Raw genomic sequence first — 27,236 nt, forward strand, 5'->3', positions numbered from 1 at the left:
CTGATTTGGCTAATTCAACATGGCAATACTTTTCAACAAAATATCTTATTTTCCGAAAGAATAACAGTTTTTGTTTTTGAGGGGTTACGCATTAATATTGAACTATAAAATACTAATGTTCTGGCTATGAGGACCATTTGACGTGGTCAAGCTTGTTTGCTGAATAGTTGATGCAATGATTTGCTGAAGTGACAGGAAAATTATGCTATAATTTGTTACACCAAAGTAGTTTTTTTATTATATATTGTTTTATAAGGAGTTTTCACAGCAGCCTAGAATAAAACAAAAGTAGATTTTTGAATTCCAGTCCATATAGTACTTAAGTCGTCATAGCTCCGAAGTAAGCCATTCACTACATTGAGTCCATGTGGCTCTCTGCTTTCTGTAAAGCACTTCAGTCAGTTAGTCACATTTATCTGCATTATCCTTGTAGCCCTGCATGTTTGTTTTCCTCAAATGGTCATCCTATTTCATTTTGAAACCCTTCATCATTCCCACTTTCACAGCTTCATAAACAATGAGTTCCAGGTCATTACCACTTGCTACATGAAACAAATTCTTCCTCATGTTCCCCCTCTGCATATCTTGCTTAATCTGTGTCCCCCAGTGCTTGTACCATCATCTGATAATATGAACTTTTCTTTGTCTACCGTCTCTAAACCTGACAATCTTGTACACTGCTGTTAAATTTCCCTTAATTTCCTTTGCTCCAAAGAGAACAACCCCAGCTTCTCCAATCTACCTTGTAGATAAATTCTCTCATTCTTGGAACCAAGTAGGTAAATCTCTTCTGCACCCTATCAAGGACCCTCACATCCTCATTAAAGTGTGGTGACTGGAACTAGATGCAATAAGGTAGTTGTGGTCCACCCAGAGGTTTGTATGATTCAGCACAACTTCCTTTCTTTTGTACTTGATGCCTCTATGAAACTGGAGATCCCATATGTTCTGCTTTTCTCAATGTTAGATGCACATAATCCCCCAGGCCCCTCTGTTCCTGAACACTCTTTAAAATTGCGCCACTAAATCTATACCGCCTTTCCCTATCTCTTCTACCAACTTACACTTCTGTCTATTACGTTTTATCTGCCACTTGTCTGCTGAATGTGCTAGTCTAACCGTGCCCTATTGCTGTTTATTGATACCATCCTCACTGTTTGCAATATCTCCAAGTTTGGTATCATTGAAAAATGTTTATTATATTCTGTACTCAATATCCAGATCATTTCATGTATTTTTTTAAAAGTAGTGGTCCTAGCACAGACCCTGAGTGAACATCATTGCTCACCATCCTCCAGTCTGAAAAATGACCATTTACCATGACAAGCTGTTTTCTGTCCGTAAGCCAATTTTTTTTATACCTGAGCTGAAACTGATGTTTCTATTCCTTGAACATCAATTTTTGTTAACCAACCTTTTATTTAGTACTTAGTCTATATGGATTTTAAGAAATACTTTGACAACATGCATTATGTTCCCTTTATTGACTTTATCTGTTATGAAATTGATTAGATTAATTGCATAAATAGCTTAACTTATTTTGAAGTTATGAGGATTCACGATTTTACTTTGCTTTACTTTAGTGGAGACAGTCTTTCCAGTAAAGAGTGCTGAGGACAATCTTCTGCAGCATATTATTTTGTGTTGTCATTCATGGTTACAAGGAATGAGAGTAGGGATATTGGAAATATTAACTCAAGTACAGCAGGTTAAAGCAATGGAGAGAATGTTTTGGCCTGATCATCTTCCTATGGTTTTTGCAACATGTTTTGTATGTTCTTATGGTAGCTTCTCCACGGTGTACCTTCCATGACTGAGCGCAGCCTGGAAACCACCTTTAGGCCACCAATAACACCTGAGTGTAATTGGCCTTTTCATTTTTTCTCTTTTCTACTTCCATTGCTTTGGAAAGACTAATGATCTCCACAGTTTAGATGGAAAATTTGCAGCATTCACTGCTTGGGGATAGTGTGCTAAAATTCTGATGCATGTGATCTTGAAGTCTTCTGGGAAAGTTGAGCTTTTTAAAAAAAAATAGTCAGTTATCTATTATTGCTGTTCTCATAATTATAAATTCCTTGGGCTGAAAATAATAGTATAAATGGTCATTTGGTAGTCTTAAAAATTGCTGAAAGCTTTTCATCTTGCACTCATTAGGACACTTTGCAAGAATGCCAGTATAAGGGGAAAACAACATTTATACTATGAGGAGAGAGAGAGTGCTATTGTTTGGCAAGTGGACTCTGTTAAAGGTGTTGCCATGGAGAATGGCCCAGGTGATGGTGACTTATGCTAGTATTATTTTCAGCCCAAGGAATTTATAATTATGAGAATGGCAATAATAGATAACTGCCAAAAATTGTTTGAAATTTAAAGCAGGCAGCTTGGCCCTGATTGGTCAAGGCATTGCCCAGGGGAATGAATCTGCAACTGGCTGTCACTTATTTTTTTTTAGCTAAAACAGGTGCAATGTGTGTAGATGTTCTTTGTCTGCAAACTCATGTGTATGAGTTTGTGAAACTTCCAGTATGCGCAAACACGTCAGACTGCGAGCCCAACTGACCATCTTAAATTGGTTGTCAGCGTAATTTTTAGCACTGAGGATTGTTTAGCAAATGTTGCCTAATGCCGAATCACATCTAATGTTGGACTCAGTTTTGAGTTTTGCAAGCATCTATTACAAACAGTGAAAGGGACATGCTGTTTGATATGATCTGCCGTCTTTGGGACACGACCAACATACCTGCATTGCCCTGGCACTGAGATTCATATACCACATTACTCATTTGTGAGATAGGCAAAACATCTTTTCGGCTTGATGGCAGCATTTTGTTAGTGGCGAACATGACTCGTGGTGCTACTGCATAGTGAAACAGTTTGCTCAAAGTTTTAAGGTACCTTGTCCTTCTAGGGTAATCTGAGGTAGACTGGTTATATTTCAGGGCCTAAAGTGACAGCCTTCAGCCCATTCATGTGTTTGCACGATATACAGCACAAAATGATCTGATAGGGTAGCTGTTATCCTGCAGGATGCCTTTGATGCACCCTATTTCAGCATCTAGCTTGCATGGTGAGCAAATGGCCTGGGCCCTATTTACAAGGCTTCTGATAAAAACCAATCCTGCAGCATGTGGAACTATAAAAATCCTAAATTGGCAGTAATTACTCTCGGCAACTTTTTTTTTGCAACTTCATCAGTATGCCAGTTTGTTCAATAGGCCAAATAAATTCCTTGATTTTTTTCTTAAACTGAAACAAAACGTAAAAAATAAATTGGCAAAAGATCTATTTTGAATAAAATTGATTGATTTATAAAAATCAACACAGGTGCTGTTAGTGTAATGCAAATATAAAGGTGAAGACTAACTTGTCTGCAATGATGGGAGTATCATCTGGGGGTTGCACAAGAAAGTATTGCAATGCATCTAATTTTAAATGCTGAATGATCTCAATTTTCTTCAATGTTCACTACTCAAAATTGTAATTATAACTGAATATAATTAAGCTGTAAATAAAGAGTGTTATGCATTTGTATGCAGTCAACTTCTGGACGTTAGAAGTTATGGTTGTGACTATAAATATCTGCACATCTGGTTGAGATTGGAATAAGTTTGTCTGCAACCGGCGTTTGCTCGTGTTTTTTAACTGTATTTTATTGTTACTATGCAGTAGCATCACTAGTCATGTTCGCCACTAGCACAATGCTGCCATCAAGCCAAAAAGACGTTTTTGCCTATCACATAAATGAGTAACGTGGTATATCAATCTCAGTGCCAGGGTGATGCCAGGTATGTAGGCCATGTGTCCCAAAGATGGCAGATCATATCAAACCGCATGTCCCTTCCACTGTTCATAATACATGCTTGCCAAATTCAAACCATATAAAATATTGTAAGTGTTCAATTTCAGTATTACCATGTGCAGGTTTGTGTACATACAACTTCATGCAAGTATATACCAAAACATACAAGTGCCCCATTTCCACTGAAAGTGTATCAGGAATCCCAGTTGTGCAAGTATTTGTTGGTGAACTGAAGATTTGTCTAAACAAGACAGTTATTTGGAGTGATTGCTAATCCCAACATAAACAAGATGTTGATGAGCAGAAGTATGGGCTATCTGGGGAAAATAATACTTGAGCCGAAATGGAGGAATGTTCAGTTTGTTTTGTTCACCAAAATTATATCCGTTCTCAATTACTCTTTGATGCTGAACAGGAAATGAGAATCTGTCTCTAGGTGTGGCGTATTGCTAGAAGTTGAGATCATTCTGCACTGTTTCCTCTGCTTTGCTGTGCAAATTTTCAAAAATTACTGCCACCCTAGTGATACAATGGATACATTTGTAGTCAGTTAGCTCAGTTGGCTGGATAGCTGGTTTGTGATGCAAAGCAACCTCAATAGCGTGAGTTCACTTCCTGCATCAGCTGAGGTTATTTATGAAGGCCCACCTTCTCGTCCCCTTGCCTGAGGTGTGGTGATCTTCAGGTTAAATAACTAGCTTATGGTCACCTGGGACTATGATGACTTACCTTTTACCTTGCATGCAGTGACATTGAGCAGAAAGACAGGTTGTTGGCCTGTGCTGAGGTAGTCGACCTCAATTTGGGCACCAATGATGTGAAAAATTAAATGCTTAAACCTGTTACTGTTCATTCTTCTTCCTGGATCCCAGATTTAAAACTGGGCCTGTCAAACTTGTAATTTGTAACATGAAGTAACCTGTTACAGTTTTGTTCTATTGGTTGGGAGAAGTAATAGAGCAGATTTTTTTTTAAAGAGAAATTAGTTTAGCCATGAGGATCTGGCTATCTCCCACTTGATCTGAAATCTGTGTTTGGTGCCTTTGGATAATGGCGCAGACTAAGGGCTTGAGCCATTCCCTGCGTTCTCTACACCAGTCTAATTCAGAATTTACCTTCTCCATCTCTCCTAATATTGCTGGGGTTTAATTGACCATTAGGGCTGTGGACATCTTTTTTAAAAATTCTAAAATACACAAACTGCTTTGTCATTTAGAAAGCTCTGCTTTTTGGTATTATAGTATGGTGAAGTTTCACTGAGATAATAGCTTTTTAAGTGTGTAGCAATTTTTAATTATGTAGCAATTCAGGAGTTCAGTCATTTTTAAATTGCTGAAGAGCAACCAATTGCTCTGTTATAATCAGTCTTTTAACACATTGTGAACCAGTGATAGATTCAACTGTTTTAAAAGAAATCTTGAGAGTCTGTACTAAAGAGGAGCATGAAGATTTTCACAAAGTACCTGACGCATGCTTTGTTCATGCTTCTTCAATGTCCATTGGTAAAATCCTTATGCGTGGGGTCAGTTTGCTATCTGTGACTAGAAACATCATTGACTCTGACAACCTTGTCAGTGCCAGATTGCTTGTTCAATAACTTGAGAATTAACCAGAATCTTTTCCAGTTCAAATTTGGAAATATCAAAAGCATCCAAGTATTCCTTACCGTTGCCTCTGACTCCATTCTCTTTCTACAACTAGTAGCTCAGTGTCTCTCAGTTTCATGTTTATTTCCAAGAGTGCTTACTCCTTTCCTACCACTATCGAAACTGGTACTTCCCTTGCCTCCAGGCTCAACTTCCCCAAAGCTGCTGTCATTTACCTCCCATATTCCTCCCTATATGGCTTGGTTGCATGCATTCTGTCCCATATTTAAACCCCATTTATCTACACTGCCCCCCCTAAATCTTTCAGCCTTAATGTAAATCAAATTCAAAGTTGTCTTCCCCAAATGCTCTTTAATGCCACTCCACTCTTTTTACAACCTGTTCCAGCTGTGCTGTTTTATTTTCATACTTGGCCTTCATCACTCCACAATCAGTGGTAGGACCTTCAGCTGTTGCAGCCTACTTTCTGGAACTGCCTCTTTTCACCACCCGCCCGCTCCCCCATCCCTGCCTCCACTTCAGCTGCTATTTTCCTCAAAACATATAATTTAAATCTTGCACCCCTTGAACAGAAATGCCTTGCTATTTTTTCCCATTATCCTCAAGAGCAGGCAGGGCTAAATAAGAGTACCAAGGTAGTGGCAACGTTCCTGCTGCCACTGGTATTTTACTGGACAGTTTGCCTGCCTGTCTTTGGGCTTATTCAGGCCCTTTAAGAGACCAATTAATGGCCACCTGGCAGCAGTCTCCTCCCAATGGAGGCCACCCCATGATATTTTCCTTGTCCCACATCTCCTTACCTCAAGGCCTGTCCACCTTGCCTGAATGAAACATCCATTCAGCTCTTCATCTGGATCCATGGCTCCTCAGTGTTTGGGGACTACCTATAGTCCCAGCAATTGCCACCACTCCCAGTGACGCTGCTGGAACTATAGATGCCAGCCATTTGATTGGCAGACAGGACTTCTTCCCTGCTGGAGGCGGAAGTCCTGCCCCAAGCCAATTAATGACTCAACAACTTTAAAATAATAACAGGAACCTGGACAAGTCAAGGTGGGCTCACCCTTGACTTTAACTCTTGGGGTGGGGCTACTACTTGTGTGCAGATTTCCCCACAATGCGATCAGCGCTGCTACTTCAGTAATTCAATAAATTAATTTGACAGCTCAAAGGATTGTAAGAACCACAGTATATGAGTCACAAGGAAATAATGCCATTTTTGAACCTTTAAATGTAGTTGCTTATGGTTTAGAACAATACGTTACGACAGTTAGAAGCAAACAGTTTGCTTCTAACGTTTGTGTCATCACACTGAATTTTTGTCTACCTTTGTTTTTGATTCCTGGTTAATGTTGTGCTAGTTTTAATGAAGGAACATACGTAAACCTTTCAGATTTATGAGCAGCTTTTCATGAGCTGTCCATCAGTGTAGAATTTGGGCACACATAAATAGTCTTAATAAATAGTCACTGAAAAGATTTGCAAATAGCGTTTCAGTTTAATGTATAGTAATTCTTCTGATGGGATACAGCACTGCATTTGGGTAGAAGTCAGTTCCATCACCCTAGATGAAACCAGCTACGTCAGTAGAAGATCTAGAAGTACAGTGCTGTTTTTATTGTGCCCGTGTGCTGCCTGTCTCTAGAGAACCAAAACAAAGGATCTGTACTTTCATGGAGGTGTGAAATTCATCTGTTTCGTTTTATCATGTTGACAACAAGGGTTCTGCACACCTGCTGTTGACACAAAGAGCCATACGACTCTGCTCCATACTGTGCATTATCCCCACCAATCTCTGGGAGGAGTCTTTTGCACTTGGGCAAATATTGTTAAAGGCAAATGGCTTTTTCTCATAGATAGTTGGAGCAGGAAATCTGAAATTTTGGTTCTGTGAACCTTACACAATTTCAGTTAATGGGTGATTGAATTTATTTTTTAAAAATTTAAAAATGGTAAAAATGTTACCTTTTCTGAGATTTTTAATATTTAAAAATATTATAGAACAAAGTTGGGATTGATATGTATGCACATCTTAGTCATAATATTGTTGTAGAATGAATTTGTAATTGCTGTAATTTCCCTCTTTTTCAAAATGAAAAATATTTCATTGCACTTAGTAGCCGAATGGAATAAGGTTTTGCATCAGCCCAGTTTAAAAAAACTACATTTTGGTTGTGGACAGTGGACATTTTTGAAATATGGAAATGTTCCTGATTTGGTTAGGAATATCTGAATGAAAATTATTATCCAACGGAGTGTAGAAAATGCAAAGGCAATCTGTCAATCATTATATTGGATTGGACGTAGTTTCTGCCAGGTTTATTTAGAGCTAAGATAAACAATTTGTGCAAGTCAAATTGATGGTATAATTTGCCATCCTAAATTAAACTGGTTTTAGACCGGCGTATGATACAGAATAGGTCAAGTGGTATAAGTTTGCATCGTGTCCAAGAGGATTGGCACATGGAGGGTGAGGAGACTAAAGTAGCATTAAAATATCCCTAAATCTCTGTAAAAGCTGCCTTCGATTAAATACTATATACCATGTAGAATGTCCTGGAGTAGAGGAAAGTGACACGCAGTACAACTTGCTGTGGTCCTATCAGAGATGATAATTGGTGAAATTCTGTTTGTACCAGCTACTTAAGGTTGTATCATGTCGATTTGTGGGAGTGGACATGCAGCTGTGCTGTGAAGAGCAGGTGGGAGATGGTCAATGTTTTGTTGGTGAGAACATCAAAGATGGAAGTGAGGGTGTGGTGGAGAAATTAGTCATAACTTTGCAGTTGTTATCTAAAGGGCCAAAGGCCAGGGATGCAGTTGCTTTTTTAAAATTCATTTACTGGATGTGAGCGTCGCTCATCCCCAGTTGTGAGTTAGGGAATGCATTAGTTTATGATTTGGAGATTTTTTAAAACCCTGGGATGGATGTGGAAGGAAGTGTGGTTGAGAAGGTGTGAGAGGTTTGAGGGTGACAAATAAATGTTTGGTGCTTGCCTTTTTAATTGAATCTGCAGGACATGGTGTGATTCAGGAGGTGGCTAGGTATGTATCGAGGGGAGGGCTATAGAGGCTAAGGAAGTGAGCAATTAGGGAAGAAAGGGAGATATGTTGGGGAGAAATTCGGGCTATGGTATCATAATCAAAATTATTAATTCATAGTTGTTAAAATGCATGTGTGCCAGTTGTGCAAAAGAAATGTGAATATCTGCATCCATTTATATGTTTGAATTATTGTTGGACAGTTGCCAGTGCCAGGAGGTTCGAATAATTTAATATAATTTGGTAGAAATATTATGAATTTAAGCTTTAAGAAAGGAAGGCAAAAGACTTCTTGGACAAACTTCTTGAAAAAGAATGGAAGTTCTTAATTTTAAGATGTTTTGATGAACTTGTTCATTTTGGCACAGTGCCCTATTTGAGGAGAAAAAATATTTGCATGCAGCACAATAGATATAAAACTCGTTGCTGAGTGTCAACAATGAACAGATCTACAGTTTATCTTGCTGTTTCATTTTATATGGAGCATATGTCTTACATATGCAATAGAGGCAGTTTTTTTAGATTTTACTGGCATGTGAATACAACTGAAGAATTGTAGTTGGTTCAGATTGAAGAATATTTTCATGTGGGACAAATCTAATTTATTTATTTCAAGTTTACTAAGACATCTAACATTGGCATGTCTTTGAAATTTCATCTATTCTAATACCTTTACTTTCTTTTGTAGGGTCGCCATGTCAAAACAGGTCAACTTGCAGCCATTAAAGTTATGGATGTCACGGAGGTGAGCAAACAGCGTTTCTATATAATAGTTCCAATCCCTGCATTACACATGAGTTATTTAGCTTTAGCTTTGTTAACACACAATATAAAACTATATACTCGCATGAAAATGTTGTCTAAAGTGTTAACTTTATATCCTTTGTTTAACCTAGCCATCCCTGCTGGAGGTTTGACAAAAAATACAAATTAGGCAATATTAATATTTTAAGTTTATTTAATAAGTGTCACAAGTAGTCTTACATTAAGTTAATGAAGTTAACTTAAGCAATGAAGTTACTGTGAAAATCCCCTAGTCGCCACTCTCGGCACCTGTTTGCATACACAGAGAATTTAGCATGGCCAATGCACCTAACCAGCACATCTTTTGGACTGTGGGAGGAAACCGGAGCAATGGGAGGAAACCCATATGGACACTGAGATGTGCAGACTCCACACAGACAGTGACCCAAGCTGGGAATCGAACCCAGGTCCGTGGCGACCTGGCGCTGTGAGGCGCAGCAGTGCTAACCACTCTAGGTGTCCTATGCATTTAGGTTTGTATTATATTCCACATAGTATGATGATTGTGTTTACTTTAATACATTTGATTGGACAAAATAAGCTTCAGAATTTTTATCCAGCAATGATATAAAAAGGCTCTACAATATGCTTGAAGTGTTGTAGGAATTGTCTCCTTTTTCTGCAATAAGCAAGTTATGATCTTAGTCAAGACCATCAACTATTTTTCAATCATATAGTCCTTAAATTCTGAAGAATTTCAGCTCCTTTTCTCCTGGGATTTACCCTGATCCCCATCTGACAGCAGTGTAAAACCAACTGGAGTTCCATGGATGTGTTTTTCACCAAACATTGCACAAGCCTGCAGAACCTCCTCAATTCTGCTTATGACAGTCTGGATGGCATACATCCACTCATATTATATTGAAGCCACAGAAACTATATATTTGCCCATTCTCAGCTCTTGGATCGAGCCACCATCATCTTCAGCCTGCCTGTACAGCACCACTGGAATCATTATCTGAGCTCCGTTGAGTCTGTGTTCTTTTGTATGGTTTCAAACAGTTTGTCTCCCAGAAGTTTTGGTTTTCAACCTTCATTTCCATAGAAATTGGGATGGTCAGTTTCTCTCATCAATTAGGCTCTGTCTCAAAAAAATACAAATTTTGAAGCCACGTATTCCATCACAGCAAGAAATTAACAAAAATATTTGTCACTTGCACCATTTTTGATATTTGCATCCCTCTATTTTTTTCTGCCCTTATGCTGAATGAATTTTGTCATGTGCACCAATATCGAGGTAATATGTGAACACGTCACCAGAAGGAACAAAAAAAAATAGTATATACTCGTAAAAAGTTATCAAAGGTATGGAAGGCGAAGAAGAAAGAATGCCATATCCAGCCAGTCACATGCTGGTCCCCAAATTACTAGATTTACTGAATTCAAATTTAAATTTGCCACAGTGGCATTTGAACTCGAGACCTCTATGTTTAAGTTCAGTACATAACCATAATATTGCCATATATAAGAGAGACATTTGTTAGTTTTTATATTGCAGCTTGTATTTTAATAATTTGACAGAAGAAAAGTTGAATAGGTGGCAATGGCTTAAGATACGACAAGGACCTTTTGTTTCAATTTGACAAGCTCAAAATAGAAGGAGCTAAATCATAGAAACCCTACAGTACCGAAAGAGGCCATTCGGCCCATCAAGTCTGCACCGACCACAATCCCACCCAGGCCCTACCCCCATATCCCTACATATTTTACCCGCTAATCCCTCTAATCTAAGCATTCCAGGACACTAAGGGGCAATTTTTAGCATGGCCAATCAACCTAACCCGCACATCTTTGGACTGTGGGAGGAAACCGGAGCACCCGGAGGAAACCCACGCAGACACGAGGAGAATGTGCAAACTCCACACAGACAGTGACCCGAGCCGGGATTCGAACCCAGGTCCCTGGAGCTGTGAAGCAGCAGTGCTAACCACTGTGCTACCGTGCCGCCCCGGTCTGCCTTTAGAATTGACAGATGATGTGGAAAAGGCAACTTTTATTTTTTTAGCTTTATTACTAGGTGTCATCGTTACTCAAAGCTGATATGAATAGTGAGGAAAATAGCTGAATAATTCCTTCACATCAACAAACAAAATCAAGCAGAGGTAAAGTATCTCTGAATTTGAGAGAGGTTGACTCTTGTGAACTGGAAGGTGAAGGCCAGAGAGACACTGTCCCAGTATATTAAATGAATATTGAAGGGTAAAACTACGTTTGAAAACTGGGGCAGAGAACACACTGGTGAAGAGAGAATGGACTCCCAGGAGGGAGGGTGAATTTTGAGGTAGTTTTTGGGGGAGTAGTGGCAGGGTGGCACAGTGGTTAGCACTGCTGCTTCGCAGCGCTGGGACCTGGGTTCAATTCCAGCCTCGGGTGACCATCTGTGTGGAGTTTGCATGTTCTCCCAGTGTTTGTGTGGGTTTCCTCTGGGTGCTCCGGTTTCCTCCTCCATCCAAAGATGTGCAGGTTAGGTTGATTGGCCATAATAAATTGCCCCTTAGTGTCGGGGGACTAGCAGGGTAAATAAGTGGAGTTATGGTGATGGGGCCTGTGTTCAGTGCAGACTCGATGTGCCAAACGGACGCCTTCTGCATTGTAGGGATTCTATGACTATTCTACCAAAAGCATTTTTAGATTAAAAGAATATGAATTTAGAAGAAATAAACCAGTTCACCATTTGTAGCATAAACTGACTCTACATGCAAACAAATATGAATTGGGGAGAGGTATTTAGGAGTATGCACAGTTTTAAAAAGCCCAATGAGTTACCTTAGTTAATCATAGAAACCCTACAGTACAGAAAGAGGCCATTTGGCCCATCGAGTCTGCACCGACCACAATCCCACCCAGGCCCTACCCCCATATCCCTTCATATTTTAGCCACTAATCCCTCTAACCTACGCATCTCAGGACACTAAGGGACAATTTTAGCATGGCCAATCAACCTAACCCGCACATCTTTGGACTGTGAGAGGAAACCGGAGCACCCGGAGGAAACCCACGCAGACACGAGGAGAATGTGCAAACTCCACACAGACAGTGACCCAAGCCAGGAATCGAACCCAGGTCCCTGGAGCTGTGAAGCAGCAGTGCTAACCACTGTGCTACCGTGCCGCCCAAACAGGAACCTTTGCATTATCATTTGTGGATCTGGGTAACTTTTCACAAATTCCCAAGAATTTCCCTTGAGGTTAGCTTTTAATGATTGAGTATCTTTGGGATCAATTTTCCTTAAGTACTGCGATTCCACCAGTCCAGCTTCAGCAAAGTGACTTGATCAGTGATATTATTGGTAATTGGTCCAAAAATGCTCTCAGTTGTTCTTAACAACTCAACACTCGCTAATTTTCAAATTACTCTTGCTCGCCAGTTCTCCCATTCGCCTCTGCTGACCTGCCACTCACCACTTCCCTGCCTGCCCCTCCAGCTTGCCACTATCCCTTGCTAGCTGCCTCTATTCCGACTTGTCAACTTCACAGACCCCTTCCCTCCTTGCTCTCCTGCCCACCCCCCTTTCATTTCTTAGATCATGGGCTAGATTGGCAGTGCGGCTCATTTAACCATCAGAATGTGTGTGGCTGTAACAGTTGAGTGCATGATCTGTGACGGACTGTTGCACGCCCTTGCAGGTCCACAGCTTAAAGAGAACACTGGTGTTAAGTTTCTAGTTTTTTTGCCCCCCATGTTTTTGTCTGCAGCAATGTTAAACGTACTAGGCTGCTTAAATGTTACATTTGATAGAAAGATTTGGCATTTGAGGGGGGGTAGTTATAGAACCGATGTCAGGGGTAGGTTCTTTACCCAGAGGGTGGTGAGGGATTGGAATGCCCTGCCAGCATCAGTAGTAAATGCGCCTAGTTTGGGGGCGTTTAAGAGATCCGTAGATAGGTTCATGGACGAAAAGAAATTGGTTTAGGTTGGAGGGTCACAGTTTTTTTTTTAACTGGTCGGTGCAACATCGTGGGCCGAAGGGCCTGTTCTGCGCTGTAATGTTCTATGTTCTATGTTCTATTTATATAGGCACTTTCAGAATCTCAAGATGTCCCAAAATGCTTTACAGCTAATGAATTGTAGTTGCTATTGGAATTTAAGAAATTGGGTGGTCAATTCGGGGGCAGTTAGGGAACAGACAAAACACTGCTTTAGCCCCCAGAGAATCTTAGACTGCAGGCATGGCAGGAATTGCTGGATTCTTTCCTATTAGTCGAATAGGAATTGATTTGGGCCTGGCCGTGATTCTCCCGAAAAAAATCAAAGTGTTGCCACCAGCAGAAAATGGTGCATTTCCTGCTGCCAGTGCCACCAAGTAGGATTGAAGCACTCTTTGACTGAAAAAAAAGATCCTCCATGTGAAACATGCCGACGAGCCCATGCCCTGATTTTCCGCCCCCCCACTACCTGTCGGAAGCCTTGCTCCCCCCCCCTGCCCCCAACACACACACACACACACACACACACACTCTCTCACTTTGATATGGAGTCCCTGCCCCTTGGAAGTGCCAACCTGGCAACACTACTGAGGTGCCACTGCCAGGGTGGCATGGGGTAGAGCCAAGGCACTGTCCAATCTTGCACCTGACCACTCGGAGGCTCCAAAGGCCCCCAAGCCCCCCCTGGCGTGGTCATACGGTGGCTGCCACAAGGTTCTCATTGAAAACTCCTAGGAAGATAATCTGAGTTGTGCCAGCTTTCTGCATGGCTGTAAACAACCCCCAGTACAGGTGTTCTGTTCTGGCAGAAGAGGTTGAAAAAGACCCACTATGATTTTTTTAAAAAGCAGTCAGACTGTGCACCTAACCTTTCTAGGAAGGAATTCAGAACCAAGAGAAAGGTTGTTTAAAAACAATGTTAGCAGAGCAGTTGCTCACTCAAGTTGGCACTTCAGATCAAAGCAAAAGCCTATTTTAAAAAAAAAACAGCAGCAGCTCAAAAGAGGAAGCACTTCATATTTAATCAACCGTGAAGAAAAATAAAAACAAACAAAGCTCCTGCCTATTGTGAAATAGCCTGGACCTGTCAGTCAAGAGGCTTGTAAAATTGGAGCGTGAAATTGAATGTAAACCATCCAGTTCAAGGCTTTTGGGCTTCTTTGCATGGCCAGTGGCTTGAAGAAGTTAAAGGGGAATGAAATTAAATTTGAAATAAGCACTTCAAGGATTTCCACCTCATCAGAGGAAGACTTTCCCCTTCATCTGACAGATCCGTGAACTTGACATGCTGGGAAATGCATCAAAGGGTCTCAAAGATACTGAGGGAAGACTTGTCACATGAGCCCCATCCATTGGAAAAGATCCCTGATCTGATGAGCTCCAGCCCAGCCTGAGCCTCCCCCTCTCCCCTAGCCTCCACCCCCCTTGCAGGACTATCCTCAGCACCCTGGAGGCGAGTGTTGAGAGTGTTCTCTGGTGGCCCCAGAGAATCCCCCCCCCCCCCCCACCTCTTTTTTTTTTGCCTCTCTTGTGCACATTCTTGCAGCAAATTGTATGGAATCATCAAATGGCTAACCGTTTGGGTCATTGTATCTGTGCTGGTTCTCTGAAAAGCAACTTGGGTTGTCCCACTCTCCCACCTCTTCCCGATAGTCCTGCAAGATTTTTTTCCTCTTCAGAGCTTATCCCATATTTCCTTTTGAAAGCCTTGATTTGTGTCTGCTGCCACCATGCTCGAGAGTATTCCAAATCCTAACCACTCGCTGTGTAAAAGGTGTTTCCCCATATCGCGGCTTAATTTTTTTGCCAAGCACCTTAAATTGATGTTAAAAACAGAAAACACTGGAAATACTCAGTGTCTGTCAACACCTGTGAAAGGTCACAGACCTGAAATGCTAACTCTGCTTCCCTCTCCACAGAAGCTACCAGATGTGCTGAGTATTTCCAGCCTTTTATTTTTTTAGTTCTGATTTCCAGTGTCTGCAGTGTTTTGCTTTTAACCTTAAATTGGTGTCCTCTGGTTCTTGACCCTTTGGCCATTGGGAACGGTTTCTCTCCATCAACTCTCAAGACCCCTCATGATTTTGAACATCTCTATCAAGTCTCCTGTTCAGCTTTTTAAGGAGAATAACCCAGCTTCTCCAATCTAACCCCATAACTAAAGTCCCTCATCCCTCGAACCATTTTAATAAATCTGAGATATCCCATATGCAATATGGTGGACATGGTTGACTGTTATGGTACTTGTTTAATTGTGTTTTTGTGAATTAATTTTATAATCTTGTGTACTTGTCAGTTCAGCAGTCAGAATGCACAGCGGTGATTAAGAAATTGAGGATGGTCTCTGGGGAGTAAAGCTTTGTGTTATTAACATGCATGAAAAGTCTGAACCATGTCTTTGAAGGATGTTACAAAGGAGTAACATGTAGATAAGGGAATAATGGCTAAAGAGACATGGGGCTAGAATAATATAATGTGGAATATACATGGATAAGCATGACTAGCAGGAGGGGACTTGATGGTGGGAGTTGTGAACAATCGAGCTGGATATATTGTCTCAATCTTAAAGAAATCCATCAGAATATTTTTGCGCGATAGTGTTGATCCCTAAATTATTCACTTTTAGATTTATTTTGTACCGTGCGTGAAATTCTCCAATACATTGCAGAAAATTTCGATCAACAATAAGTGGAAGATGTTAGTGAGCCCACAGTTTATTATGTATTTGAAGTGTCAAAAGCTTTCCTTCATAAAACACGTTAAGGCATGGGGGGGTCCATTTGCTTAGGCATTTTCTTCTCCCTCCCGAGAACATCACCACCTCTCCTCTAAAGGTCACCCTGACCCCATCTGTCCTTTCCGATTACTACAGCAACTCTGACCTCTCTTTCCTCTACAAGGCTCACAAATGGCTTGTTTGCTGCCCAGCTGCATCTGTAGCTTTAAATATTGTCATCGACTCCTTTCAGTTTGATTTCTACACCATTTGTACCACCAAGGCAACCACGAACATATTCATATAACATCATAACTGCACAGCATTCAAGACTATTCATGACTATGCAGATACTGAAGTAGTCCATATCCAAATTCAGCAAGACCAAGACAATATCCAGGCTTAGGCTGACAATTGGTAGTAACATTTGTGCCACACAAGTGCCAGGCAACGAGTATCTCCAACAAGAGAGAATCCAATTATCCTCCCCTTGACATTCAATGGCATTACCATTGCTGAATCCCCCACTATCACCATCCTGGGGATTACCATTGACTAGAAACTGAACTGGACTATCCATTTAAATACTGTGGCTGCAAGAACAAGTCAAAGGCTAGGAATCCGGTGGTGAGGAATTCACCTCCTGACTCCGCAAATGCTGCCACCAGCACAAGTCAAGTGTGTAATGGAATATTCTCCACTTGCCTGGAAGAGTGCAGCTCCAACAGCACGCAAGAAGCTGAATGCCATCCAGGGCAAAGCAGCCTGCTTGATTGCTGCCCCTTCCACAAACATTCAACATGCCAACACTATAGTTACAAAAGCCCACCAATGCCTCTGCTTTCTCAGAAGACTAAGGAAATTTGGCATGTCAGCTACGACTCTCTCCAACTGGTACAGATGCACCATAGAAAGCATTCTTTCTGGTTGTATCACAGCTTGGTATGGCTCCTGCTCTGCCCAAGACCACAAGAAACTTCAAAGGGTCATGAATGAAGCCCAGGCCATCACGCAAACCAGCCTCCCATCTATTGACTTTGTCTACACTTCCCCCGCCTTGGAAAAGCAGCCAGCATAATCAAGGACCCCAGACATTCTCTCTTCCTTCTCCCGTCGGGGAAAAAGATACAAAAGTCAGAGGCCACGAACTAACCGACTCAAAAACAGCTTCTTCTCTGCTGCCATCATTCTTTTGAATGGATCTAACTCGCACTAAGTTGATCTTTCTCTACACCCTAGCTATGACTGTAACATTACATTCTGCACTTTCTCCTTTCCTTCGCTGAATGGTATGCTTTGTCTGTATAGTGCGCAAGAAACAATACTTTTCACTGTATACTAATACATGTGACAATAATAAATCAAAATCATCCCCCCACCACCTATGCATACTGGCAGCAGTCTGTACCATTTACAAGATGCACTGCAGGAACTCACCAAGGTTCCTTAGGCAGCACCTTCCAAACCCGTGAGTGCTACCATCCAGAAGGACAAGAGCAGCAGGTACCTGGGAACGCCACCACCTGGAGGTTCCCCTCTGAGTCACTCACCATCCTGATTTGGAAATGTATTGCTATTCATTCACTGTTGCTATGTCGAAATCCTGGAATTCCCTCCCTAAGAGCATCGTGGGTGCATCTACACCTCCAGGGCTGTAGTGATTCAAAAAGGCAGTTTGTTACCACCCTCTGAAGGGCAACTAGGGATGGGCAATTAATGCTGGCCGAGCCAACGACACCCACATCCCATCAATTAATTCTTAAAAAAACTCAGCAGGTCAGGCAGAATCTGTGGAGAGAAAAACTGTGAATATTTCGGAAGGCCACCAACCTGAAATATTTATCCTAATTTTGCCAACCTTTGGAGATGAGCTAGGAGGTTGGAAGGCTGACAAAGTTGTGCAGGAAGGTGAGAGGTTCCCAAAGTCCTCTTGTCGCCATGCCATTTTGCCCCTGTCGGTAATCTGCTGCCATATGGATTGACTGCCAGGCAAACATTGATGGCTTCCCAATGGGCTTTGGCTCCTCTTTGGCCCATGGAAAGGCCCCCTGGCATCACTGGCCACTCTTGTGGCAGTAGTGCTACCTGTCCTCAGCCATCTTCTACTGTCCCACTGTGTGAAACATGTTTTCTGTGGTTCCACTCTTTCTTGGCCCAATACTGTCAGCACATCTCCAGCTATATTTTCTCTGCAACATCACCTTTAGATCCCCATGATACTATCGTTGATACCATCTCCTTATCACCTTCATGCTGTCCTCTGACGAGATTAGGTCTGTTTTGATACATATGCTGATAATATCCAGCTCTACATCTCCACCATTTGGTTTGAAGACAACCCCTGGTGCTGTCAGATAACCTGTCTAATGTTACCTTGTGATAAATCAAAAATTATTTTAATTGATTATTGGGAAAACTGGAACCAATGTTTTGGTCCTACCATAAACTTGGGTTCCTTGTTACAAACTATTGTCCCCTTCTCCTGCCTACATGGTTAGCCTGAACCAAGTTGCTCAAAACTTTGACATCCCATTTGAACACAGAGCTGAGCTTCCAGGTTTCTATTGCTGCCATCAAGAAGACACTTTAATTCAATTTTTGCCACATTACCTACCCCTTGCCCACAGCTGCTGAGACCCATGTCAACATTTGTTCATTTAAAACCTAATTACACCAGTGCACTTTTTAATGGTTTCCCATGATCTGTTCTTTATACGTGTTCAAACCTCAGCTGCTTATATCCAACAGATATAAACTATGGCCTTACTTTGCTCTGGCTCTCTGTCCTATTAAACTGCTGCAATTATTCTGAAATTTCTCCTCTGCCTCTCCCTGCTCTACCTCTACAACCATCTCCATTTCAACAGAAACAGGTGTAGGAGTAGGCCATTTAAATCCTTGATCCATTCACTAAAGTCAAAGCTGAACTTTTCATGTCAGTTCTACTTCCCCACCCTATCTCAATATTCTTGATTCCCTTCGTGCCTAAAAATCTATTGAACTCGGTCTTGAATATACTCATTAAGTAGCCACAGCCCCGGGTAGAGAATTCCCAAAAGATTCACAATGCTCTGAGTGAAGAAATCTCTCCTCAGCTCAGTCCTGAATGACCTTCTCATCCTGAGAATATGGCCCTTGGGTCTGGACTCTCCAGCCAGGGGAAACCAGCCTCTTACCACCTACCCTATCAAGCCCTAAAGAATTTTATACATTTCAATTAAATCATCTCATTTTCCTAAACTCCAGAAAGTAAAGACCCATTCTGTTCAATGAGGAGAGCCCTCTTATCCAGAAACTATTCTGGTGAAATATTATTTCACTCCCTCCAAGACCAATATATCATTCCTTGGGTAAGGTGACCAAAAATGTGTACACTGCTCCAAGCGTAATCTTACCAAAGTGCTATATAATTGCAATAGGGCTTCATCACTCTTGTATCTTATGGAATATACCATACCACTTATTTTTCTGGTTACTTGTTGTATCTGTGATAAATATGCAATGGCCCCAAATACCTCTGAACATCAAAATTTAGTATTTTCTCACTCAGCATTCTGCTTTTCAGTTTTTCCTACCAATTCGATCATTTCACATTTTGCCCACCTGTGACCTTCATGCACAACCACCTGTTTGCCTGTGTCCTGCTCATTGCCACTTTCTCACCTAGCTTTGTAGCATTAGCAAATTTAGAAACTGTAAATCGTGGTATATAGGTTGACCTGGCATAAAAGACCCCATTTTTCCAGCCGCAAAAATCATGTTTTTGCATATACTCCGCATACAAATCAACCTTTCCCCACTACTCTCTTTCAATCATGATATGCTATCTTCACATTAGTAGTCTATCAATTTTTCAACCCTCGAATGCAAGTTTTACTTAGCAGTATCTTGTAACTGGGAGCGAGTATAGGCTGTGTACAAGGCAGGCTGTGTTGTGAAGATGCATGGGAGCTTAGTACTTGTTGTTTGCTTCAAACACTGATGGTTTTTAAGAATGGCAACCACCCCCACCCATGCTGACAGTTCACTTTTATACTTGACGTATAAGTCAATGCTCATTTTGCAGGGATTTTTCAAGGTTCAGAGGGTAGGTAATTGTAGATATCTATGATACATTATGTTCAGTTCCATCATTTATTGGTACACATTGTAACTAGCTGAGGCCCAAGTACTGATCCTTGCCTCTTTCTGCTAGTAATACTGTGTCACTCTGAAAATGACGCATTTATTCCCACTCCCTGCATATTTTGTCCATCAAGCAACTATCTATTCATGCTAACTATTTCTTCCAATCCCATGATCCCTAATGTGCAACAACCTCTTTGTGGCACCTTATCAAATGCTATTAAAAATCCAATTAAACTGCTTTCACAGGCTCCCTGTTACCTATCCTCAATAAACCCTTTAATAGATTTGTCAAGCTTGACTTCTCTTTTCTAAAACCATGTTGACCCTGCCAAATCAGATTGTGATTTTCCAAGTGCCCCATTATTATATCTTAATCAAGTGTTGCAATTTTCCCTGCCAATTTTCATATGATCTCTGTAGAGAACCAATAATGGCTTAAAGAAAAATTCAAACTCCGTGAAAGGATGACATGTCAAGATTTCACATTTTAAAATAACTATTTCATCAATGACTAGAGATAAAACGCGATTAAGCAATATTTTTCTTTTGAAGGCAACTTATACTTTGAACAAATAAGAGATTTCCTCCATACACATTTACTGACAACTAGAAACTCATATTTTGTTACATTCATCTCTTCAATAAATGTTCATTCCTCTTGGAACAATTCAAAATGTTTTGCAGCTGTTAAGAGTTTTGCTTCTGTTCTTTTCCTTTCCCGACACTATCTTCCATAGTGAGAGTTTTCCTGGGATTCTTCATTTCACTTCAGCTAGTAAGCGTCCCACATTACTTAACTCAAACTTTGGTTCTCAAACTGAGCTCCCACCTGCATTCCGCATAAGGAATGATGAGAGGCAGCATTTTCTTTGTTTAAGGTACAGGCCTGGCCAGCATCCATCTTTTGCTCATGCTCTCTGTTAGTTGCAGATCTAGTCCTAAAGCACAATAATCACATGCAGCCCATGTTGTATCAATGCTGACTAACTGGACTGTGATTTCCTCCTTTCTTGAGCAGCAGTGTTACATTTGCTACCTTCCAATCCAGAGGAGCAGTTCTAGGACCTATGGGATTCTGTAGGATCAAAATGGTGCATTGACTATTTTGCAGCCTTTAATTCCCTCCTGCATCACTATATCTTAACTTTTCATTTTTTTGTGTTACTTTCCTTATCCCACTCTTGATGGAAAAGCCGTCAACTGATTTGGTCCTTGTTGAAAACAATTTTTTCATTCAGGCTCTTCTCCCCTTGACAAATACTGTCACCATAGGCAGGATTTTCCAGCCTCGCTTGCCCTGAAAATCCGGCCCCCCCCCCCCCCCCCCATGTGTTCGCAGGCCTCCTAGCTGAATCAGCACTCAACCACCCCTGGCCGGCTGCATTCTCTTTCTCCCCCCTCCCATAGCTTCCCCCGCCACCCCTTCAGCCCCGCCTCTTTGGCTCTGCCTGATGCCCAGTGGGCACTGCCAGGGTCCCAGGCTGACACTACCCAACGGGCCCCGCACACCCTGCCCCTGACCTCCTGGGGGGGGGCCCCAATGGTCTCTGGTCCCACCGATGAGGCCATCATGACAGGTCCCCGTTGATGGGGACCGTACATGATCCAAACCAGTGAGGAGCTTCACCAGTGAGGCCGCGAAGGCAAGTTAGCCTGGACGATTGCATCCCGGGTTCACTAATATTTAAATCCACATTTGCATGGATTTAAATATTGAGATCAGCCTCACAACAGAAATCCGGGCCCGGTAAGATTGCGAGAAATTGATTTTTTTTTTGCCCCTCGCGCGATCTTACCGGCTTGCCCTGCCAATCGACCGGTGGGACGAGAAGATCAAATCGCCCTGTGTCTTAGTGCTTAATGATGAAATGCTTCATTTGCCAGGGCATCTATATTAAATGGGTTGTACGAAAGTTTGTGTAGATGTTAGTATTATAAAACATTGTACCTACGAATGGGTGATATTTCTGTTCTTTAGTGCAGATCGTAAAATCCAAATGCCTGCAGAATTATATTCAGCAACTATTTTCATTTGTTCTGCCCATTTCTATCTTTTTGCTTCAACTTCATTTAAAGAAGTGGGTTCTGTTGAGCATTATTGGGAATTATTGTTTTAAGGAGTTAGTGTAGAAGATGATTACATGAATTAAGCATGAATGAGAACATGTTCAGGATCTTCATGATTCAGAATAACTGTTTACTTCAGTTTAGTTTCTCCTCGCTGTTGGCATTGGTAATGCTTCGAAGCCAACGTGACCGAAGATGTTATTGGTGCTCGTTGCTTAAACAGAAGTTTAGTCTGACACGGTTTATATGAACTGGCCAGGAAATGCCTTTGTTCAGATAAGGGAATAATGTAATTAACTGATGACATTTTTTTACAATGTTATGCTGATTTAAAGCAGATTAATTCAGCAAGGAAATTGATATGCAGAGTAAGGAAATAGCTGTGCCCTCTGGATGCTGGGAGGTCTATTCTGTTCAGTTAATTAGGCTAACTATTGTTTAGCTTAACTGGTTTGAAAACATGACTAGAATGGACGTAATAAGGCAAGAGAAAGTTGGTTTTTGCGAATGCTAATTTGAAAAAGAAACAAATGATCCCAGTAATGAAATGTTCTTTGGAGAGATTCATTTTGTTTCTTTTTACTGTAATGAGCTTTCTAATGCATTATTATACATAGATGATTTGAAGTTGGGGACCAAGTGTAGTGTGTCAAAATTCACAGATGACAGAGTGGCAGAGCCAAGTGTGCAGAGGACACAATGTCTGCAAAGGGATATAGATTGTGTAAGTGAGTGGGCAAGGATCTGGCAGATGGAGAACAGTGTTGGTAAATGTGAAGTCATCCATTTTGGTAGGAATAACAGCAAAATTGACTGTTACTTAAAGGGTAAAAAATTGCAGCATGCTGCTGTGCAGAGGGACCTGGGTGCCCTTGTGCATGAATCACAAAAAGTTGGTTTGCAGGTGCAGCAGGTAATTAAGAAGGCAAATGGAATTTTGTCCTTCGTTGCTAGAGGGATGGAGTTTAAAAACAGGGAGGTTATGTTGCGGCTGTATAAGGTGCTGGTGAGGCCACACCTAGAATACTGTGCAGAGTTTTGGTCTCCTTACTTGAGAAAGGATATACTGGCACTGGAGGGGGTGCAGAGGAGATTCACTAGGTTGATTCTGGAGTTGAGGGGGTTGGCTCATGAGGAGAGACTGAGTAGACTGGGAGTATACTCATTGGAATTCAGAAGAATGAGGTGAAATCGTTTAGAAACATATAAGATTATGAAGGGAATAAATAAGATAGAAGCAGGGTGGTTGTTGCCACTGGCAGGTGAAACGAGACCTAGGGGGCACGGCCTCAAAATAAGGGGGAGCAGATTTAGGACCGAGTTGAGGAGGAACTTCTTCACACAAAGGGTTGTGAATCTGTGGAATTCTCTGTCCAGTGAAGCTGTTGAGACTACCTCATTGAATGTTTTTAAGGCAAGGATAGATACATTTTTGAACAGTAAAGGAATTAAGGGTTATGGTGAGCGGGTGGGAAAGTGGAGCTGAGTCCACAAAAAGATCAGCCATGATCTTATTGAATGGCGAAGCAGGCTTGAAGGGCCAGATGGCCTACTCCTTGTTCTTATGTTCTTATTATGTGCTTAAAATGAGTACAATTAAGAAATGGTGATAATGGGCAAACACTCGGGTGTCAAGAACACCTCTTTTGCTAACAACAGCTGCTCGAACTTGGTTTGAGATGTTTCTTTGTGCAGTATTCTTGGCTCCTCTTTTTCCCAAGATTTGTTTTGCTTTTCAGGCAGGGAGTTCTTTCAGTTGGACCGTTTTTTCCCCTCCCTTCAGGCTAAACTTCTTCATAGAATCCCTACAGTGTAGAAGGGGCCATTCGGCCCATCGAGTCTGCGCTGACTCTCCAAGAGGCCTTACCCCCCGCACTATCCCTATAACACTGCACATTTACCTTGGTTAAACCACTTAACCACCTTGGGACAAATTTAGCCAATACACCTAATCTGCACATTTTTGGACTGTGGGAGGAAAGTAGAGTATCCAGAGGAAATCTATGCAGACACTGGGAGAGTGTGCAAACTCCACACAGACAGCCACCCAAGACTGGAATCATACCCAAGTCCCTGGCACTGTGAGGCGGCAGTAGTAACCACAGTCTTTGGTTCTCAGGAAAGTACGTTCACAGAATATTATTTTCAACTATTGTACCTATGAATGCACATTTATACACAGATTTTATGATGCTTTGCAGGATGAAAGTTTTACAGCACAAAAAGAGGCCCTTTGGTCCATTGTGTCTGCGCCGGCAATCAAGCACCTACCTATTCTAATCCCATTTTCCAGCACTCAGTCCATTGCCTTGTATGCTATGGCATTTCAAGTGCTCATTTAAATGGTGCTTATGGAGGCCTGTGACCAATGGTGTGCCTCAGGGATCGGCACTGGGTCCACTGTTATTTGTCATTCATATAAACGATTTGGATGCGAATGTAGGAGGCATGGTTAGCAAGTTTGTGGGTGGCACCAATTGGTGGTGTAGTGGACAGTGAAAAAGGTTATCTAAGACTACAACAGGAATCTTGATCAACTGGGCCAATGGGCAGAGGTATGGCACATAGAGTTTAATTCAGATAAATGAGAGGTGTTGTATTTTGGTGAGACAAACCAGGGCAGGACTTGCACAGTAAATGGTAGGGCCTTGGAGAGTGTTGAAAAAAGCAATCGAGAGGTGCAGGTACAAAGGTCCTCGCAAGTGGCGTCACAGATAGATTGGATGGTGAAGAAGGCATTTGGCACATTTGCCTTCATCGGTCAGAACATTGAGTACAGGAGTTGGGATGTTATGTTACAACTGTATAAGACATTGATAAGGCCACATTTGGAGTACTGAGTACAATTCTGGCCACCCTGTTGTGGGAAGAATGTTATTAAACTGGAAGAGGTGCGTAAAAGATTTACAAGGATGTTACCAGGACTGGAAGGTTTGAATTATAAGGAGAGGCTGGGACTTTTTTCCCTGGAGCGTAGGAGGATGGGGGGGGTGACTTTTATAGAGATTTATAAAATCATGAGGGACATAGATAAGCTGAATAGTCATGGTGTTTTCTCCAGGGTAGGGAAGTCTAAAACTAGAGGCCATCGGTTTAAGGTGAGAGGGGAAAGATTTAAAAGGGATCTGAGGGGTAACCTTTTCACACACAGGATGGTGTGTATATGGAATGATCTGTAGAGGCGGGTACAATTACAATATTAAAGAGAAAAAGCTTTAAGTACAGTGACTAGACTAGTGTGCTTCTCCACGAGGCAAAAGTTAGTGGATTCATATCCTATACCTAGACATATGTACCAGTTCTGGATTGACATTTATAAGGGAGTGTTGCAGATGGGATGTTAAATTAAGATTTGTTCAAATGGATGTAAAAGCTCCAAGGCACTATTTGATGAAGAGAAGGTGAGTTTTTCTTATTTTTTTAGCCAGCATATATCCCTCTGCCGACATGATATTTATTTGATCATTTATCTTATTTCAGCATGTAGGACCTTATCTTTTTGTAAATAATTGCTGAATTTTCCAGTAAAACTGCCCTTCAAAATAACATCAGTTGTTCTTTGACAGTGAAATGCTTTGGATGTCCTGATAATATGAAAGGCACAACGTAATTGCAAATTATTTCCAACTGCCCAGTGGAATATCCTCGTATGGATTAACAGTTGGGCCCATTATTCCCTGGTGAGAGTACTGGTTAGGTTATGATTTCCATGGCAATCTAGTCTTCCGTGATTGGCATGGTGGCACAATGGTTAGCACTGCTGCCTCACAGTGCCAGGGACCCCGGTTCGATTCACAGCTTGGGTCAATGTGTGTGTTTGCACATTCTCCCCATGTCTGCGTGGGTTTCCTCCCACATTCCAAAGATGTGCGAATTAGGTGGCTTGGCCGTACTAAATTGCCCCTTAGTGTCAGGGGAGCAAGCTAGGATAAATGCATGGTGTGATGGGGAAAGGGCTTGGATGGGATTGTGGTCGGTGCAGACTCGATGGGCCGAGTCAGATTAAATTTGATTAAATTTAATCTTGATTTAAATTTTGATTCTGCACTGTCAGATTCTATGATTTTTTTTTTTCTAGTTGTCTCCTTTTAACTCTTCCGAGCTTCTTTCCACCAAAAGATAAAATGCTGTAAAATCTCAGCAGGTCTGTCAGCATCTATAAGGAAAGAAAAGAGCTGATGTTTCGAGTCCAGATGACCCTTTGTCAAAAGCTTTTTTTCTATGCCATTGTTCATTTTCTACCTTTTCTGTTGTAGATTTTCTTTTTTTAATCCAGTAATTATTTAGTCTGTTGCTGAGATTTTTAATATTTATACTCCATTTTGTTCTGTTTTCTCTCATGTCACGCTCACTCAGTTTGCGCTTTCATCCTGTTCTCCTACAATCTGCAGTATTTACTGTTCAATTTCTTTCTCATCCTGTCATTCCTTGCCAACAGTGATCAGGCTGCCTTGTATTGGGAGGCTACATGGCAGGAGGAAGATGATAGGCCGCTGAGAGGTACAGTTTCTGGGCATGATTGATTGCTTTTTAAATATTTCCATGGAGCACTCTGCAGTGACGTTGATTAACAGGGCAGTGGAAACTGCAGAGCTCATTGCAGCCAAAAGGGAGCGGAGTGGCTGCAGATGAACTGGAGCATCACCTGCCAGAGCTCAGTAAAGACGAAGAAAAGGCAACAGGAATAAAATCTGCCTCAGTAAACGGTAGACCAGAATTGAAATTGGGATGTAAGAGCCATAATTCACAAGAATACAAAGCTTTGAATGACCACAGCTACAACACAAAGAAAATTGGGATTGCTTCAAAAATTGCAGGTGCAAGAGTGATGGTGTCACCGGAAGTTTTGTAGCACTTTGATTACTTTTTTCCCAGCGTGCCTTTGTCTAGGGGCTGTTTTCCATCATCTTTCAACTTTAATGTCTATCCACCACTTGGCCAGCTGTACTTAGTCATGTATTCATGGATAAAAGACAAATAGGCCAAATCTAGAGATGCCAAGCGCTGGCAAATGCTTATGCATCAACTTTTCCATTTGATTCCCTCCTTTGTTCCTTTCCCCAACAAATTTGAGTTAAATCACTTCACAGAATTGTGCCAATTCAACTTGCAGCAAATGACAGGTTGTCGTTTGCAATTTTAAA

General features: G+C 41.4%; 1 protein-coding gene across 1 annotated transcript in view; it reads left to right on the plus strand.

The window, feature by feature from the left end:
* LOC144499679 (mitogen-activated protein kinase kinase kinase kinase 4-like) overlaps positions 1 to 27,236 on the plus strand; it is a 308,944-nt gene that overhangs the window by 114,728 nt on the left and 166,980 nt on the right. Inside the window, 1 exon segment of the mRNA XM_078221948.1 lies at positions 9,140 to 9,196. Within this exon segment, the coding sequence (XP_078078074.1) occupies positions 9,140 to 9,196 (57 nt within the window).

The sequence above is a fragment of the Mustelus asterias genome, chromosome 10 (assembly GCF_964213995.1).
Source record: "Mustelus asterias chromosome 10, sMusAst1.hap1.1, whole genome shotgun sequence".
NCBI classification, from domain to species: Eukaryota; Metazoa; Chordata; class Chondrichthyes; order Carcharhiniformes; family Triakidae; genus Mustelus; species Mustelus asterias.